Raw genomic sequence first — 17700 nt, forward strand, 5'->3', positions numbered from 1 at the left:
ATTCACAATAAAATGATTATTGGTTTATCTGGTCAGCAATGAGGGCATATTTTGAAAGTGTATTACTGGAACACACAATCTCGTTTTGCCTTGCGTCACACAGTTTCACTTTTTAAACGTTGCGCTAAGGAAAAGGAGGTATAATAAACAATAGTTCATGTTCCCAGTCATTATTTCTAAGGGGTGCAGGTACTTCCTCCGGTAGAAAGTCACACACTAAACCTGTTAAGGCAATCAAGAGCAAAATCAGCCAATCACGGCTCTCCTGTTCGATTGCGTATTGGTTTGAGTTGGAGCGTCTCCGTTGGCCACCGGTCCGCTCTCATCAATCTTACCGACGCTCGGCACGTGTGTGTGTTTGTGTGTGGATCTCCAGTCCGTGGATTTTTACTTTAAGTCAACGGACCTGCAGCAGTGAAATGTTTTTTTATGACTCCACTTGTCCGTGAATTGAAGCGGATGCGCCGTGTGATGAGAGAAGAAATAATAATACAAAAAAATGATATAAGAGTTTGGCGAAAAGTGCAACTCGACTGAACGTGCTGGACTTCACATCAGAGAGAAAAACACAAACCAACCGGTGTGACCTCTCGTCTTTTTAACAATGGGAAGAGATGACTACTTCAAATAAAGGAATAACCGACTAATAATTCAACAAGCAACCCGGATCGATCAACAAGGCTGACCGAGGAGTCCACCTCAAGTCTCTAAACTGGATCCCACTGCTCGCATCGATACGCGGATTTGATTGATCACCACCAGACACTTAACACCCTCAAAGGTAAGGTAGTAGAAATGAGACTATAAATGATCTTCAATGGAAATGAATAGGTTGGAGCTCATTATGACATCCTGTTGATGTTTTCACGCATCAAAACACGCAAAAACTCCCCGCAGGCCAGCCCGTGCTGTTTGGATCCACCCTGACCTGCGGATGTCCACTCAGAAGAGCCTGATCATGTTTTTTTGAATGGCAGATGGTGAATGTTGTGGACACTATGTGGGAAATAGGCTTGGAATTCAAATTGTTACTTTAACTTTAAAAGTAGTCAAAGACTGCTGTAGCAAAATCGACTGATCCATCTTCATAAAGTTTTTTGGTTCTATTAATAAAACTATATTCACTGCTGAACCTCTTAAGATCATAACGTGGCATCCTTTATTCCCAGGACACATGCCGTTTTCAGAGGCAACTATAAGCGTGTGTATGTATTTTAAACCAGCAACACTCACTCATAAGACAACATAACATCCGATCAGAATGTCTTTTAATTACAATACCGGCACTAACGCCTGTTAGTGATGCTAGTAGCTGTGGCGTGAATGTCACACGACGAGCAGCTCACAGGAAGTGTGTGTGTGTGTGCGCGCGCGTGCGTGTACGTGCGTGTTGGGGTTGTGTGATATACTAGGGCTGTGAAGGGGTTCAGCAGTACTCTCACTGTGGACCCCCCGCCGGCGTCCCCTCACGCACAGTCACCGTCCTCCCGTTGCGCTGCGTCCAACGTTCTTGCGCCACACGGTGGCGCGCGCTGTTACGCACCGCGCGCTCTCCCACAGATGTGTCGCTCTATGTGTGATGTGCCTTCAGTATCCCCCGTCTTGACCCGCAGAGCACACTGAGTACAATCCAATAGGATATAAACACACACACACACACACACACATACACGCGTCCACTGACATAACATACAAGGATCCTGTTGGTCTGTCATTCCTCATTTGTTTTACTGTCTGTTTGACAGAGACTGAGGCGTCAGTCTCAGAGTGCATCTACGTATAGTCTCTGTCTTCCTCTCTTTCTTTGCCTCTATCTTTCTCAAGCCTCTCCTTGTGTATTTATTTTGTGAGCACAGCCGTAGGCAGGCAGGACTGAGTCTGTCATGGGGACTCACTAATGAGCCCTCCACTCTGTCTCCCCATGTGGAGGAATGAGAGTGAGTGAGAGAGCAAAAGGGGGAGAGAGAGCGAGTCAGAGAGAGGGAGGGAGGGTGGTGAGGAGCCAAGGAGTGGAGCATGAGAGAAGCTGTTGTACCTGCTGCTCTCACTGCTCAAATATTAACAACGGGTTTCTGGGAACCGATGCCGCTGCTCTGGGACAAGCCCAAACTGTGGAGGCAGCCGGGCTCTGTGGTTTGTGGACAGGCAGTCTGCCGTTGCTGCCGGAGGCACTGCTGCATCTAAGAGTCTGATGGAGGAGGAGGTCACAGAGCCCGATCCTCAGGCGGTGGAGCCCACCGGCATGACGCCGCCTGGGACACACTCAGAGGTAAACGGAGACTTGCCGGGCAACCCGTACCTGAGGGACGAGACGGTGGACGTGATGGAGAGTCCGGTGAGGGAGCCTGTTGTGCTGCAGTATCCTGCTGACTATGGGTAAGAATCAGCATGGGAGACACAGAGAGAAAGAGTCTGTTGCTGCAGGCAGCAGCTGGTAATGTGTGCAGAGGGGTGGCACTTCTGGGACGCTCCCCTCTCTTTTCCCAGTTTGGAGTGCATTTATTTCCAGTTTTGTAGTGATGGTTTGATGAATTGCATCCAGTTGGCTGCATTTTCAAGTACCCTGTGTGCCTCTGCTGCACAGTCCATGGCACTGGAAAGTCATTTAACCATAAATTGTTAGTTACATCAAAGGGACAGACTGTGTGACAGATCTTTTGTTTCAGAACTTGATGTTATTTTACACACCTTCGGAACAGTTATGGTTGGCTGGTCAAAAGCAGTTGGTAATTAATCTCTTTTAATCATGACTTGTTGGATGAAAGCACTCTCCTTTTACGATTTTTAGCAGTTGCTTTGTGTGTGTGTTTACACACATCAGAAGTGGACAGAGTCATCAAATGGCACCAAGCCTCACTACTGGAAACGCCAGTGTCAATAAAATTAAACTGTGACCAGAAAACCTCACTTCTGACTTGATCTAAAGTTTATAGATTCTACAAAAAAACATATTTGGCTGCGGTTCAACAGTGATGTGGAGTCAGCAATTCTGGAGAAAGATTGTTGATATTTGAACTCAACACCCAAACCACCGCTCCTCCCATCAGTGCTCCTTCAGAGCGTTAGCATGTGCCAGATTTACCGCCCCTCTCGCTCTCACTGCCTTTCTCTTTATACGTCCATGGCCTCTCCCCTGTCCTGTGCACGAGCACCAACGGAACAGGGTTGTGTGTGTCTGAGCCTCTTTGTCTGTTTCCCATTCACAGAGCCAGGGCTGTGTATGAACACCAGCTTTTTCTATTCAGCAGTTGACTACTGAATTAGACAAAAAGTGTATCGAATTAGAATTTCAGACTCCACCTTTTTAACTGCCCATTTTTTTATGACCAGTTGGCTGTCTGTATGTTCTCCAGGCCCCTTTCACACAGGCAGTCTTTGCCTCAAATGTGCAATTGGAATGGACAATGCCCCTGTTGTGAATGAGAGCAGGGGTAGAAATTTAGGAAAAACTGGGGTAAATCACACCGAAGATTTGCTGCTGCGTTTCTGTATATGGGTGGAAACTGTTAAACTTTTTAACATTCTGCTAATTTGGCCACACCTCAACCTATTATGTCACAGCAAGTGCTTTTCTTTTGTCGTCACATTTCTGACAGTGCTGTGATAAAAAAAAAAAAACACTTCCCTGTGGGATTCAGAGTGGATTTCACCCATGAAGCAAAGCTCACCTTTCTTTTGGTTTTATAGTTGAGCAGGGATGTCTATTTGTCAGTGTAAGATGAATTACCACCTGCTGGTAACTTGGTGTATTTAAACTAACTGGTGTCTTTCCTCAACATATATTTTCAGACGTGCTCTTAAAGATCACTGTGTCACGTTTTTTTGTGGCTGGAGTGTCTGCTGCTGGTACACAGTGTTCTTCTTGTGTCTCCCTCAGTACCGTCCCATTGCTATTGGCTGTATTTCTGCAGGGTCTGATGTGAGGAATTGCCATCTGGCTTCCTTGTCATGCAGAACACTTTCAATAAAGCTGTGGTCTTTTCATCAGGTTGCACACTCTTCTAGACTCAGACCTGAGGGCTGGTTTGGTACTCTGGTGTGGCCGTGGGCTGATGAGTCATTTATTCAAAAGAGAGAGAGGGAGGTTTGGCACTCTGGATGACAGTGAAATTACAAATTGTTAATAGAGTGAAGATCAATGTGTACAAATAGTCTGTCCACTGTCACCACGCAGTGTCTACTTGGATGAAAATCATCTAATGATTACTGCCGTTATTCCACGAGCACAAGATGAAATGCGTCATCCATCCATCCATCCATCCATCATCATCAACGGGGTTGCGGGGGGCTGGAGCTGTTCCCAGGTGACATTGGGCGTGAGGTGGGGTACACCCTGGGCAGAATACCAGTTTATCACAGGGCAAGAAGAAATCCTCTTTAAGAATCGGTTTTATTATTATTATAACAGCCTGTTTGCCTAATCATGTGGAAAATACTAAGTGTCAGTCTCAGTGAGACATTTTTCTACTGCATTGATAAGATTTTATGATACCAATGTCATTATCTATTCTGTTTCTTTGTGCGATCTTTATCTATTCCCTCACGGATTACTGATCAAATGTATGTATGGAAAAAAGGTAGACAGGTTTTCAGCGTCAACGTGACTGTTTTATTCTCTGAACAAAGTGTAGCTGCATCGTGCTAATGTTAATAACCTGGATAACACAAGGACATTGACCTTGAGTAACACACATGCTACTCAGTTAGTAAGCACTATGACTCGTGCGTAGTGTTAAATACATGTCATTCCTATAATTTAAGACCTTGTTAAATTGGAAGATGTGTTTCTACCCTGACTTGAAATGATAATTTTACAGACATTAGCTGCACTGTACTATGAAATGAAGCTACACTCCGGGCCGTTTCTTACTCTCTGCCATGAATCTCTCTTGTTGTAAGTTTCCAGCAGTGCAGATGTGAAAGTTTTATGACACTGTTTTGCATTACACAACTGTTATTTCCTCAACAGAAAATTTTTCGACAGCTATTCTGATAATCAATTCAGTGGTTAAGTTATTTATCATGAAAGCACCACATACATTTTCTGTTCCAGGTTCTTAATTGTTAGGATTATCTGCTTTTTTCAGTTTTGTATCACAGTAAGTTTAATTAAATAATTTAATTAATTGTTGTGTTGAGCGGTTTGAACAGACATGGATTCTTTATTTATTACTTTGACAGTTTGTCAAAAAAAAAAAAACATATACAAAAATAGAGAAAACATTATAAATGCTGCCTTTGAGTTTATCAGTGTCCTGATTCGGATTTCTTAACCACACCTCCATGTTGTGTGTTAATTGTGGTGGACACAAAGCTCACCCTGCCTTCTTGCTGGGTCTTTGAGGACATGCAGCATTTTAATGGCAACAGTGTAATTGTCGTTTATAGCTTCCTCCTCCAGGGTTAGAGTAGTTTTGATTAGTCTTGTCATCGTTGTTTTATCCTTGAAATGCCAGTTCAAGTAGTGCTTGTGGAGGTGGTTTTATTTATGTGTATGCTGTAATTGGGTTCTGTTCTGCCATGACCCAACTTCAACAGCACTGGAAAGACTTAAATTGGCTATAATGATGCAATAATAGTTTGTCTACTGTCAGGATATACCTTGGAATAGTTTTATTGTGAGTGACTGAAGTAGACTATAAAAGAAAGCAACCATTCATAGCCTTTGGTATGAATACTTTTTATTTTCTCAAGTTTCCCAATTTCTAACAAGTGTCTTTAAAACATTCTGGAAAAAACTAAAAATAAATGTGTACTGCACATTCACAGCACAGTAAACACAGTTGATGTGTTGTTCCTCCTGATTGTATTCATACACAATAAGAATTGAGGCATTATTTTTAAATCCAGCAATGTCTACAGCCTTCCTCTATGTGTTTTTGTTTTTATTTATTCACTGTAATCCATTTAATAAAATAATTACTTATTTTATTGAGCTCATGAGTGCTGTCGTACAGCATTTTTAAAGGAGCGTCCAAAAATGTTGACAAGTATTTAAGACTTTTCAGGCCATTAGATCTTTTGAAGCTCTCTATGTAAAAATCTTAAAAATGCTGGAGTGTCAAAGTTTGATTCATAGTTTACAGAACCTTTTCCTCCATTACTCGTGGCATTATTTTATACACACTTGTCATGTTTACGTGGATGGATCTAGCATGTTTGTTATTTTGAGGGAAAATGCAGGAAAATTTAAAAGTATGTAATCAACTGCCAGTGGTACTGTGGGCATTGCTGAAATCGAACTACATGATTCTGAACTCTATCTGCAGCCACCTTTTTCTCAGCTGTCAAATTTAAGCATTAACTCTAGTATCCCAGCTCTAGGGATGGGTTGGTCATAGTGTGGAAAGATATTCTGCCTATTCACATGGCAACAGTCCCCATTAGCTTGGTCAGGGCCCCTTGGTGTCCCTTTTATGTTCTGTGAGTCCTGTAGTGTATTCAAACAACAAAACAACGTGGTTAGGTTTTGGAAAAGGTGAGGGTTTGGATAAAATGCTTATGTTAGTCAAAAATGTTACAAAATGAACACTGCATAAGAATTACCGCCATAACATCCCATATCTATGGTATTTTCTATCAATGGACAACACCCATCCAATCGGCTGATAGCAACAGCAGTGTCAGGTTGTTTCTGTGATCAAATGTCACAGGTCCAATCACAGCTAGTGCAGCCACCAACAACCATGTATCCTGTCAATGCAATGTGTCCTTGAGCTGGACACTGGGTCAGACTTATTCTCTAAAAGTTCCTTTGGCAGCATCAGCTAATGGCCTCAACGTGATATAAGATGTGTTACCATCCCATAAAACCAGGACAGCTTTATTTCTGAGTTAAGTGTCATGTGCATGTGCCTTTGGACTTTTGGACAGACAAAACAAGCACTTTGAAGACGTCAATTTGCATTTTCTGAAATTTTATAGAATAAATAATTAATTAACTAATCAAATAACTAACCAACAATTTGTTGCATCTGTGTGTATCCGCAAAGAGTTGGAGATGCAGAATTTGTCAAAACAGCTTGCGCAGTAAAAGGGATAATAGAGGAAGGCAACCGTTCACTGATTTTATCTCTAAGTCATTTATATGGCTCATTTTTATCAGCCAGTCAATCTGACTATTAAATCCCAGAATCCTTGCCTCTTTTTCTATTGAACTGATATACCACAGTGTGCAGAGAATAGGGATGGTATGAGGAAAAACTAGATGTGGTCTTGGTTGATGCTGTGGTGATTACCTCGTAATTTAAGTGGTTACTGTATGTTGCTCTGCTCCTGAAGGGAAAATGAGCTTGTTCAGCTGAGACCTTGATCAATTTAATCAAGTGTAATGATGCTGAAGGCTGTGAACAGCTCTGTTCAACACTGGCTTCCCAACGGGGTTGCAGATCAGGTGTTTTACAGTTTCAGAACATGATCTCAAAGCTCATGTACTGCATTGATAAAGGCTATATTCTTGTGAGCTATTGTGGCAAAACACTGCAGCAAAAGCTTATTACCTCTTAATGTGCCATACCCTCTTTATACTCATGAACATGTCTACATCTTTGTTTGTTTTTAAGTGATGTCGGATTTCCTACTCCTTGGTGCACTTACTCTTTTAGAGTTTTTTGAGAAGAACAAATATGTCAGTCCATGTAATTGGTGTTGTTAAGTGATACAGAAGGTGTTTTTGTGTCAGGAATACTAAGAAGTTGGCTCATTCTTGCAAAACCATGCGTGGCTGTCAAAGCTCCAAGCAGTAAATCGTTTCACATTTCAATTTGGCAGAGGTCTTTGAGGGAGCTCTCAGACAATTAGAGCAGCAATTAAGACTGTGCTGGGAGTAATAATCCCCTTAATAAACATACATGAACATACATCAATCTTAGTTATTGCAACAGATAGCACATGGGGTGGGGTGGGGATTGAAGCAGCAAATGATATGATCAGGTTATAATGTCAATGCTTTATACCTGCATAGATAGAACGAGATGTTACTTTGCAGTGGATGAGCCAATGATTGTGAAGCTGATATGAAACCACTGTTGCCATCCAGCCAATACAGTTTTAGTGTCCCTGCCTGAACTTGTACTGTGCTTCATTTAATCTGTCGATTTTATATTTAAATTGCTTGTTTTTGTCCAGTCAGTTCATAGCCCAAAGATAATCAAATGACAATGAGCTCAAAGAGAGAAAAGCAGAACATTTGAGAAGCTAACCAGTAAATGTTATTTTGAATTCTTGATGCATAACTTAAATGATGTAGTTTTGTTCTTGACCTTGAAAACATCGGTTGAGAAAACAATGTCACCACAGAACCTGTCTCCTAATTTTATATTCCCACGTAACTAAATTGCATTCTCAATTTAGGTTTGTAAGACACATGGTTTTTCACATGTTACAGGAACATTTCTTATCAAGGTCCACAGAAGTTCACACTTCTGCATACTTGTATATTTTGTTATGTGACAAACATACTTAGTTTAACCCAAACCACAATATTTTCCTGAACCTGACAAAGTAGGTTTGTAGCAATCCACAATGCTACCAAGGTGTTTAAAACAGCGACTGTATTTTAGTAGGAAAAATGTTTCCCCCAAGAGGTAATTGAGAATGAAGTTTGGTCTTATGGGAACATACTTTTGTAGTAGACAGAGTAGGAACTGAAGGTCCATTTAGAAGAGACCAGTTACTAAATTATTTTCATATGCGTATTCGTCTGCAGCAATGAAAAGATGAGGTGCTCAGGGGTACAGGCAGGTTGGTGGCGGTGCTTGGTTTGATTTAAAGAAAATAACAGCTTGATTGAAGTTGCATGAGCCTGTTTAAGTTTTGCTCGACGGAGAACTGCATTTTTGTTCGGTAACTACTTTCAATCATGACACATGGTCTTAAACCCGCCCCACATGAGATAAACGGTTGTGGGTGGCTTTTCCACAAATCTGTTAAGCCTAGTTAAGACCAAACCATTTTAGAACGTTACAGGTGAAACTTGCAGTGGTGAACTGACCTGTCTCATCTGGACTCAAACCGGCCGATGTTGACACCTGCGACTCAACTTGTCAAATTGCCAGCAGCTGATCTTAGAACGTAAGACACGTCACCTGTTGCAACAGCCAATCGAGTCTTAGCAAAGACCGCTGGTCAAGTTACTTAAAGACTGTCAGCTGGTTGAAATGACTGTTTTTATACCCTATATATATAATAATAATATATATATATATATATATATATACTGTATATATATATATATATGGTGCAGAAGTTTAAGCTGCACTACATTACTGCCTTAAATTTGGTCACCCATTTTGCTTCACTCCACGCTTGAGTTATCCCACACTGAATGCATCCTGAAGAATTTACTTTAATGAGTTGTATGTAAATTATGTCCCTGCATGGTAAATCATTCTGATCCATATATCTTCATGTTTGCTGCAGCAGTGCAAACCCAAGACAGTAAACACCTGACTCAAACAGCTGACAATGTATGAGTTGGCTCACAACGATTCATACTGAAAGAACGGACAAGAGTGATGATTGTAATATTCATAATGATAGCTGAGAGATGACTGAATAATTGATAAATTAGGAAATGAAAAATCCTGATATTACTAGCAAAGAAAGCTGGTTATTAAAAAAAGGCTTTAGGCATAGTTGCAGGCGTCTTGATATGCATGCTTATTAAACTGACAAACAAGAAAAATGCTGGGACTGGATTTCAATTTGCGGTGTAACTGATGGCTGGCAGTTCCAGCTAATGAAACATCAGCATATAGGTGCTGGACATAGTGATGAAAAGAAACTGAAAAATAAACCAAAAAAGTTATATTTTATCAATAATCGGACAGATCGTTCAAGAAAACATTCCCTTTGCTTCTTGTTGGCTCAGATTAAACACATTGAAATGTTTTCTTGCATGTACAATATGATTTGTTGAACTGAATCCACTGTGCAGCACATGATTTTTCTTATTTCAGAAGCTATTTGAAATGTAATTCTGTCTTGCCTCTTCATCTCTGCTTATTCACATTACCATTTTTGCAAAGTACACTGGGTACTACTTCCTTATAATGCATACATTTATATGTTGTTACTAATGGCTTTATTTGTGGTTCTAATGAATTATTTATGCTGCTTTATGTATCAATGATAAGTCTTTTTTAACAGTTTGGTTGCTATGTTGTTTGCTGGTGTGTCTCATCCAACCTTTTATGTCGCTCCATAATATATCTGGATGGGTTATTTCTGTAGGTGGTGTGAAACCTTCAACCCTTAATGACTTACCAATGTTTATAAGTTGAGACTTATTAAAAGATAATTTGAAAATGATGAAGTCCATTATAAAAGGTTATGAGGTTCTTAAAGTTTATAAGATGGCTTCATGTATGTGGTTATGAATAAATATAAGTACTGTGCAACTTTGCGTGTAGCTACGTGTCCTTTTAAAACGTGTTTGTTCGATCTCTGTTACCAATCTCGGAACCCACTGGCTATCTGTCTAACGACAATTTAGCCTCTGGGGGTGACAGCTAGTATTTTGGGCTTTTTGCTGGAGCCAGCAAATATCTGGGAATGGAATTGCAACATGCGGTAAAACTTCCTCAGATTCACATAAAAGTTTTTACGCTAGCTTGAGGTGGTTTTTGCCTCCTTTTCAAAATAGGGTTGGTGTGCTAAATGGGACATGGAAACACCTTTGCTAAGTTAGCCCTGTCGTAGTAACTCACATGGCTGACTGGCTGTTTCCTCTCTCGCATCTTCCCGTAATGTGTCTTTGTCTCTAGACTGCATGAGACGTGGACAAGCTGACATGAAAAAAATAAAACTAAAACTTGCCCAATTAAATAAATTCCTCAAGACACGCCTGCATTTCTCTCTCGTGGATGCAGTTAGATGACCAAGGCGACTCGGGTTAGCAAACTAGACTTTTTCTTTTCTATTTGTGGGTGGATTACAGCCATGTGTAGCCCTGTACTCTTCTTTTTTTGCTCACAGGAGAATGGAGTTGGAGTTGAGAAACGACGTATGTATAAACAGATATCTCCATTTTAGTGCAGATAAATACAAATGAAAAGCTAAATCGTGGTCAGACGCCGTGATTGCATGCAACGGAATCCTGCTCAAACGTATTTGGTCATTACTACCCAGACTGCAAACAGAAACCAGATAGCTCCTGGTAACCAAATCTTGTCCTGTTGCCTACAGCCTCTACATTTCTTGAATCTGTTTAGTGCTGTTCTTACATACTTCCTTCCAGCAGAGTGAATTTAAGAGTAAGCTAAAGGTTTTTTTATAACCCCAAGTCAAAGGGATTTTTTCAGCTAACAAAAATGGCCTCTTACTGATAAAGCATAAATTGAAGTGCAAAATTGTTTGCAATTATGCAAGTATGCCCTATGACAGAAGTTGTGCAGATTGCACTTGGCAAATGTGTACTATATATAATTGTTGAGATAGGGTAGGAGGAAATAGCAACATTTTAAGCTGAAGAATTGGAGTCTTTCAACTCCAGACACACACAAACACATATTTGTTAATTTGGTTGGCAACCTGGGAGTAGCCTGCAGGTGTAATTCTGAGGACATAAAACTAGTTTACTACTGGGGATGCTGCCGAAATCCCAAAGAGCAGAACTGCTGCATATCTAACCTGTCCTCTTGTTGTTCAAAGAGCGTGTGATCACCTTTAGATGTTTGTTATCAAAGCTCTTGTAATTGTCAGGCTTACTTGACGATAGAAATATCATGCCAAGTTCAAGTTCAACGCATTGAGAAGCCTCAAAGCAGTTGTCTCAGAACTCCCATTCAGTCTCAGAAGCATCTCCTCAAAGTGCTCATCGGGACTAAATCCAATTAGACAGAAGGAAGTGGTCGCCCAAAATCTCTCTGCTCTATGTGCTCTTGTTTTCCTCCTGTGCCCTTGGGCTTCGATTTATTGAATAATGAATTGTCCAGGTCACATTTGCACATGCAGTACACACACACACGCACACGCACACGCACACGCACACGCACACACACATACATTCACCACATTTACCCGTAGTTATATGAGTCTCTCTCACTGTGTGACTTCCCATTTAGCAAATGAGTTCTGCTTCATTTATGGATCTCATTTATACTGTGCCCATTGGATTTGACTTTGTCTAAGCCAGCTCCCTGTTGCTGATTATGGGTTCACATTTCATTGTATTTTTTTCTTAATGTGTGTAGGATTCTGGGGAATCTAATGGCAGAAACGGAATATAATATTCATAACTATGTTTTTAATAATGTTCAACTGAAACTAGGAGTCCTTGTGTTTTCATTGGCTTAGAATAGTCACTGCTAGAAGCCACTAAATCCAACACATGACCTTATCTTATAAATTTGGTCGAAAAGAGGATTTATGCACCTTGCAGGTTAATTCTCATAGTGTAATTGTATCCTTGATAAATGGCTAATTTGAATGCCTGATAACAAGATGTGATGTTGCATACAGTGAACATGAAAAAAATGCACATTTGAGGTTCCCCCTGCTGATAAACCTTGTTTAGAAACATGTAATGTGTCGAGCTTTTAATTGGTGTTTGTGTCCAGAATAAATCTTTCAAAAAACCCAAGAGAGAAATCTCTTCAGCTCTTTCCTCTCCTTCACTGCTGTCTAAATGTTTCCTTCTGTCTCTCAGGGAGAAGATGCCGTTCCACCATGTGACAGCCGGCCTGCTCTACAAGGGGAACTACCTGAGCCGCTCGCTGTCAGACAGTGACAGCGATGTGCTGGCCAGCATCTCCGTGGAGGAGCTTCACGGTAAGTCTTCTCAATAAACTGTCTGGCTGCTGTCCTGCGTTATTCTTAATGTCCGTTGGCTTTGGATTTGGCTGCTGCTGCCTGCCTTTCAACCCCATTTTGGCAACGTTATACTTCAAAAGGATTTAAGCAGATGGCACTTTAACATCTACTGTATGTTGTAAGTCACTTTAAAAACAGACTTGACAAATTTGTTTGAAGATGATTCATTCATTTAGCAGCATTTTAATAAAAAGTCACTCTAAATGACACAGTGTAACAGAATATAATGTAAGAGTCAATGTAACATATTAGCATTATATAGTATAATATGGGGCCTTTCGATATGGTAAAGGATATAAGCAGAGTGTGACTCTCATATTGACAATGGAGGTATCAATTTTTTTCCAGGGCGTAAAGGGAGCCCAGTACACTGCAGGTGTGCGCTTTAGTAAACGTCTCATAATCTGTATATTTAAAGCTAAATTAGGTAACTGTCTTTGAAAAATAGAATGGTTTGTCATATTTGCTTAAACTGTCACTATATTTTGACGGCACTATGAGTAGGCTGTAAAATGATAAAGTTTGTGACCAGGTCGAGCCAAAACCAAACCCCGCTCACGAGCTGACCCGCCGGACAAAGTTTCTCATTTTACAAAATATGTCTCTGAAAACTCTTTATGCAAGAAATAAGCAATACAGTAACAGATTCTTGATTCCTATTTGATCAGCACTGCCTAAGTTCAAAGTTGGATGGAGTTCAGAGCAATCGCCGACGCTGCATCATGACTCCTCGGCTTTAAATGGTTGTTGTAGGTCAGGCGTGATGGAAACTTACAGATGCCAGTAGGAGCACACAGAGAGGACTCTTGGAGCAGACAGTTTCAGAAAATATTAAACAAGTATATTTACTTTACTTCAAAGGTACAATTACCAACTTCAGCTTAAACATAATGTCTGCGGACTGTAGATGATGATAAATCTCAAGTCATAAATAATGGCTATTTTTGGCAAAAAGTCTGTACACACTGTGGAATCTCAAATCCATATGGAGCTTTGTTTTTTCAGTAAACATTTCCAGTTTCTTAATAGATCCACGGATGATGTGTTACACCAGAGGGCTAGGAGTAGATAAACTTGTCTTAAAGGACAGATGCTGATCCAAGTTGCCCCAGTCAGTTTTATAGTCAGTAATGCTTTGAAAGACAACATAGTGCTCTTAAACCAGCAGCATCCTCTTCATTTGAGTCAACAAAGCACAATAATTCATTATTTTCCATGTAGTTTATCTCACCAAGAGCACTGATGGACTGCTGGCTTCTGTCTCTCACTTTCCATCTGTGCTGTAGCTGAGGCTGTATTTATGAACCCTCTGTTTTCGAATCTGTCTCTGAGTAATCACCTGAGCCTGTAGAACACAAACTTGATCAATTTCAGTGTGCCAGAGTCAGCACAGGTAGCCTCACGGGCAGCAAACAGACAGGACTCCGCCATACGTCCAAAATATGAATCCATTGAGGCAACATTAAGCTGCCGGCTGGAAAATTGGCTGCACAGCACACAGTAATAGCCTCTGTCAGAGTGGAGTTTTAATATGCATGGAGATATTTGCAGCGTATGAATTTCTCATTCCTGTTTCAATGGTTCATGCTGTTGGTGAGTAAAAAATGGCTTGAGGTTTGAGGGTCCTCATAAGGTCAACTAAACACTGTGAAATCGATAAATTGTAACCTATCAACCCTAATTACTGTATCAGTATTTACTATACACTAGATGTTAGATGAGCGGTGGTATCAAAGTGAGCTTGCCGAAGGTCAATTAGTTTAGACTCTCTAGTTATCGGAGGTCTAAGTGGGAGAAATTAGTCATTTTTGCCTTAGCAGTTGTTGGAGTGCTTGTCAGCAAGGCACTGAATGCTCCATGAAAAGTAGCACCAATTTTCTCAGTATCATAAATCAGTCAGACCACAGTGCACAGATGTCACACACCCACATTTTGCTTGGATCACAGAACATTTATCTTTCCAGTGATGTCTGTCCATAGAGGATAAATGTTCATGAATCTAACAAAAAAGATCTTAAGATCAAATTAAAATTTTAGTCCACTGCAGTGCAAGCAGAATGCACTGGTAACAGATTGAAAAAAATTGAATCATCTTAAAGTTAAAGGGGAACTTTTGTTTCAAAGTGACTAATGGGAACAGCATTTTTGTAATTGGTCCGGCACTGAGCAAGAGCACTCTAAATGAACTGTGCTGCAATGTAATCACATGGGGTAAAAACGGGCATTAACGTACGTCCACTAAAAGTGCTTGTTTTTACCACTGACAGGCTCAGATTGTTATTAAAAGTAGAAAGATGGAGAGGTTGCTGTTATCCTACCATGTTTTTGTGTGTACTAATGCCACTCTACAATAGCATTAGCATTGCACTGCTCTGTCTGCAGCTCTCCACTCTTGGAGCAACATTTTTCTTCAAGGAAATGTGATTTGATAGGATTTCTTCTCCTCTTTGGCTGGCCCCTGTCAAACTGCAGAGCAGATGGTCCGCAAGGCAATCTGGAGTGTGAGGATCCATTTGTAGCACAACTAGACACAATTAGCTTGTCTGCATCCAAAGGAAACATTATAAAAGCTTTGCAAAGTGTAGCTCGGCATGTTACACAAACCACTGTTTATATTGACAGTCTTTTAGATAACATAAAGCTACGCTTTCAGTAAGGTTGCTCCAACACAGCAAACTCTCCCCTACACTCTCTCCAACTCCACACCACTGTCTTCCGGCAACAAGTCAACGCTTGATATTTCAGAACCAGATGTCAGAACATGACTTCTCCATCTTTCCATTATGTAGTCAGACACATAACAATCTGAGCTTGTCAGTGGCTAAAACAAGCACTTTTAGTGGAAAAACTGTATATTTACAATGCGCATTCACCCTTGATCGATTGAACAGGGCATTTCAGAATGTTTGTAAACAACAGGCGTCAAGACACTTGCGGACGGCAGAACTTAAGCAGCTTCCACTGACCTGAAGCTGACCAGCTGGCTACTGTAAACAGTGTTACACAGTTAAAAAGGAAAATGTGTTGTGTTTGGGGTTGAGCCACCTGATATACAGCAAAAGGTGTAGGGTTTTATCGATTTCATTCAGAAAAAAATCTGTGGGTGAGGAGGTTAAAGCGAGATGACATGGTCAAAAGTAGGAGTGCTGCAGAGAAGACCGACAGACTGCCTGGTGGAGGAGGAGCCTCTTCTAATGGGGCAGACTGGTAACAAACCTCCATCATCATGTTTGTGGAGACATTTCCTCACAGAGAACAGTTACGTGTATCCAGTCGGACAGTTTCTGGCTAAATCCTATCAAACTTTCTGTTTAACTTACAAATATAAATGGTGGTGTAATGTTTAGAGTTAATTTAATTTTGTTAAACTAAGTCTAATTTCTTATCTTTGTAACCATATATCATTTTAAAGGCCTAATTTATCTTTGGGTCAACACAAGGGGTCAAAAGGACGCCAACACCGATTAATTAGCCGTGTGCTCCTCTCAGCCCTAGTCAGAGTCGGACAAACCAAGTCAGAGTCGGACACACCGATCTCCTTTCCGCAAACAGTGAGATCATACTTCAGTCCTTCACAATAAAATGACATGCTTTAATAGCTCCAAAATATACCTAGAGTCTTAAAGTCATTTTTAAAGTAAACCACCACCAACGTGTTGACTCCTTTTTCTCATCAACGTCACTTTTGTTAACTAATGTCACATGTAAATGCCCATGTACAACAATGACATTTCACGTGTAGATTCTTAGAAGTGTGTAAATAAATTCTACTTCCACTTTGGTGCAGATCACTCAGTGATTCAATCCATTTACTCTGGTTTAATGACACGGAAAGACTTGTTTACTAGACTTAGACATAGACTTAGGGATGACTCCCGCAAGGAAATTGAATTTCCAGCAGCTTACAAAAAACACAAGGGAGGTATAAAGAAATACAGTATAGGATAACCAATAAACTCTTAGCTAAATAAATACAGAGAGTATAAAAAAACAATAAACAGTAAACAATAAACTCTTGGTTTAATATATATGGATAGATGTAACAATACATGTAAAAATAAAATGCACAGAAAATTAAATCAGATTAGTTAAATGTAGAGAAAATGAATAAAATCAAATATGTATGACTGTATATGACAGAAAAGAGCAGTGGTGGATAAGGTTATTGCACAAAAAAAGAAGATAAGTGTCCAGGTATGTAAGAGTATAGATTATTAATTGCACAGTGAGTGGCTCCCACTCCTTCCCTTCTGTCCTCTTTATTACCTCCTCCCCCCGAGTGAGGAGTTGTAGAGTGTGATGGCCAGTTTCATGCCGACCACAGAGCTGGCCCGCCTGATCAGTTTATCCAGTCTGGAGGTGTCCTTCTTGGATATGCTGTCCCCCCAGCTCACCACAGTGTAGAAGAGGACACTGGTGACCACAGACTGGTAAAACATCCACAGCAGTTATCTGCAGATGTTGAAGGACTGCAGTCTCCTCAGGAAGTCCAACCTGCTTTGTGTCTTCCTGTACAGGTGGCTGGTGTGTGTTCTCCAGTCCCGTTTATTGTCCAGGCACAGCTCGAGGTATTTGTATGAGTCCACAGTCTCCACCCCAGCTCCCTCTAGCAGGACTGGTTGTGGTCTTGGTCTGGACCTCCCAAAATCAATGAGCAGCTCCTTGGTCTTGGAGATGTTGAGCTGTAGGTGGTTAGTGTGGCACCACAGAGCAAAGTCCCCCAACCAAACTCTGATACTCCTCCTCTCTGTCACCCCTGATACATCCCACGATGACTGGGTCATCAGCGTACTTCTGTATGTGACTCAGCTCCGAGTTGTAGCAGAAGTCCGAGGTGTACAGGGTGAGGAACATTAGTGTTGTGACGTCATGGTGAAATGTCGTATT

General features: G+C 40.8%; 1 protein-coding gene across 1 annotated transcript in view; it reads left to right on the forward strand.

Moving 5' to 3' along the window:
* Nucleotides 1-2191: 2191 nt before the first annotated feature.
* LOC310947309 (calcium-binding protein 8-like) overlaps nucleotides 2192-17700 on the forward strand; it is a gene marked incomplete at both ends in the record, with an annotated part of 72103 nt that continues 56594 nt past the window's right edge. The window contains 2 exons of the mRNA XM_083914096.1: nucleotides 2192-2376; nucleotides 12650-12771. Coding sequence (XP_083770222.1) covers nucleotides 2192-2376; nucleotides 12650-12771 — 307 coding nt within the window. The remainder of the gene's footprint in view (nucleotides 2377-12649; nucleotides 12772-17700) is intronic.

Source organism: Echiichthys vipera (genome assembly GCF_963691815.1).
Source record: "Echiichthys vipera genome assembly, chromosome: 5".
Taxonomy (NCBI): domain Eukaryota; kingdom Metazoa; phylum Chordata; class Actinopteri; order Perciformes; family Trachinidae; genus Echiichthys; species Echiichthys vipera.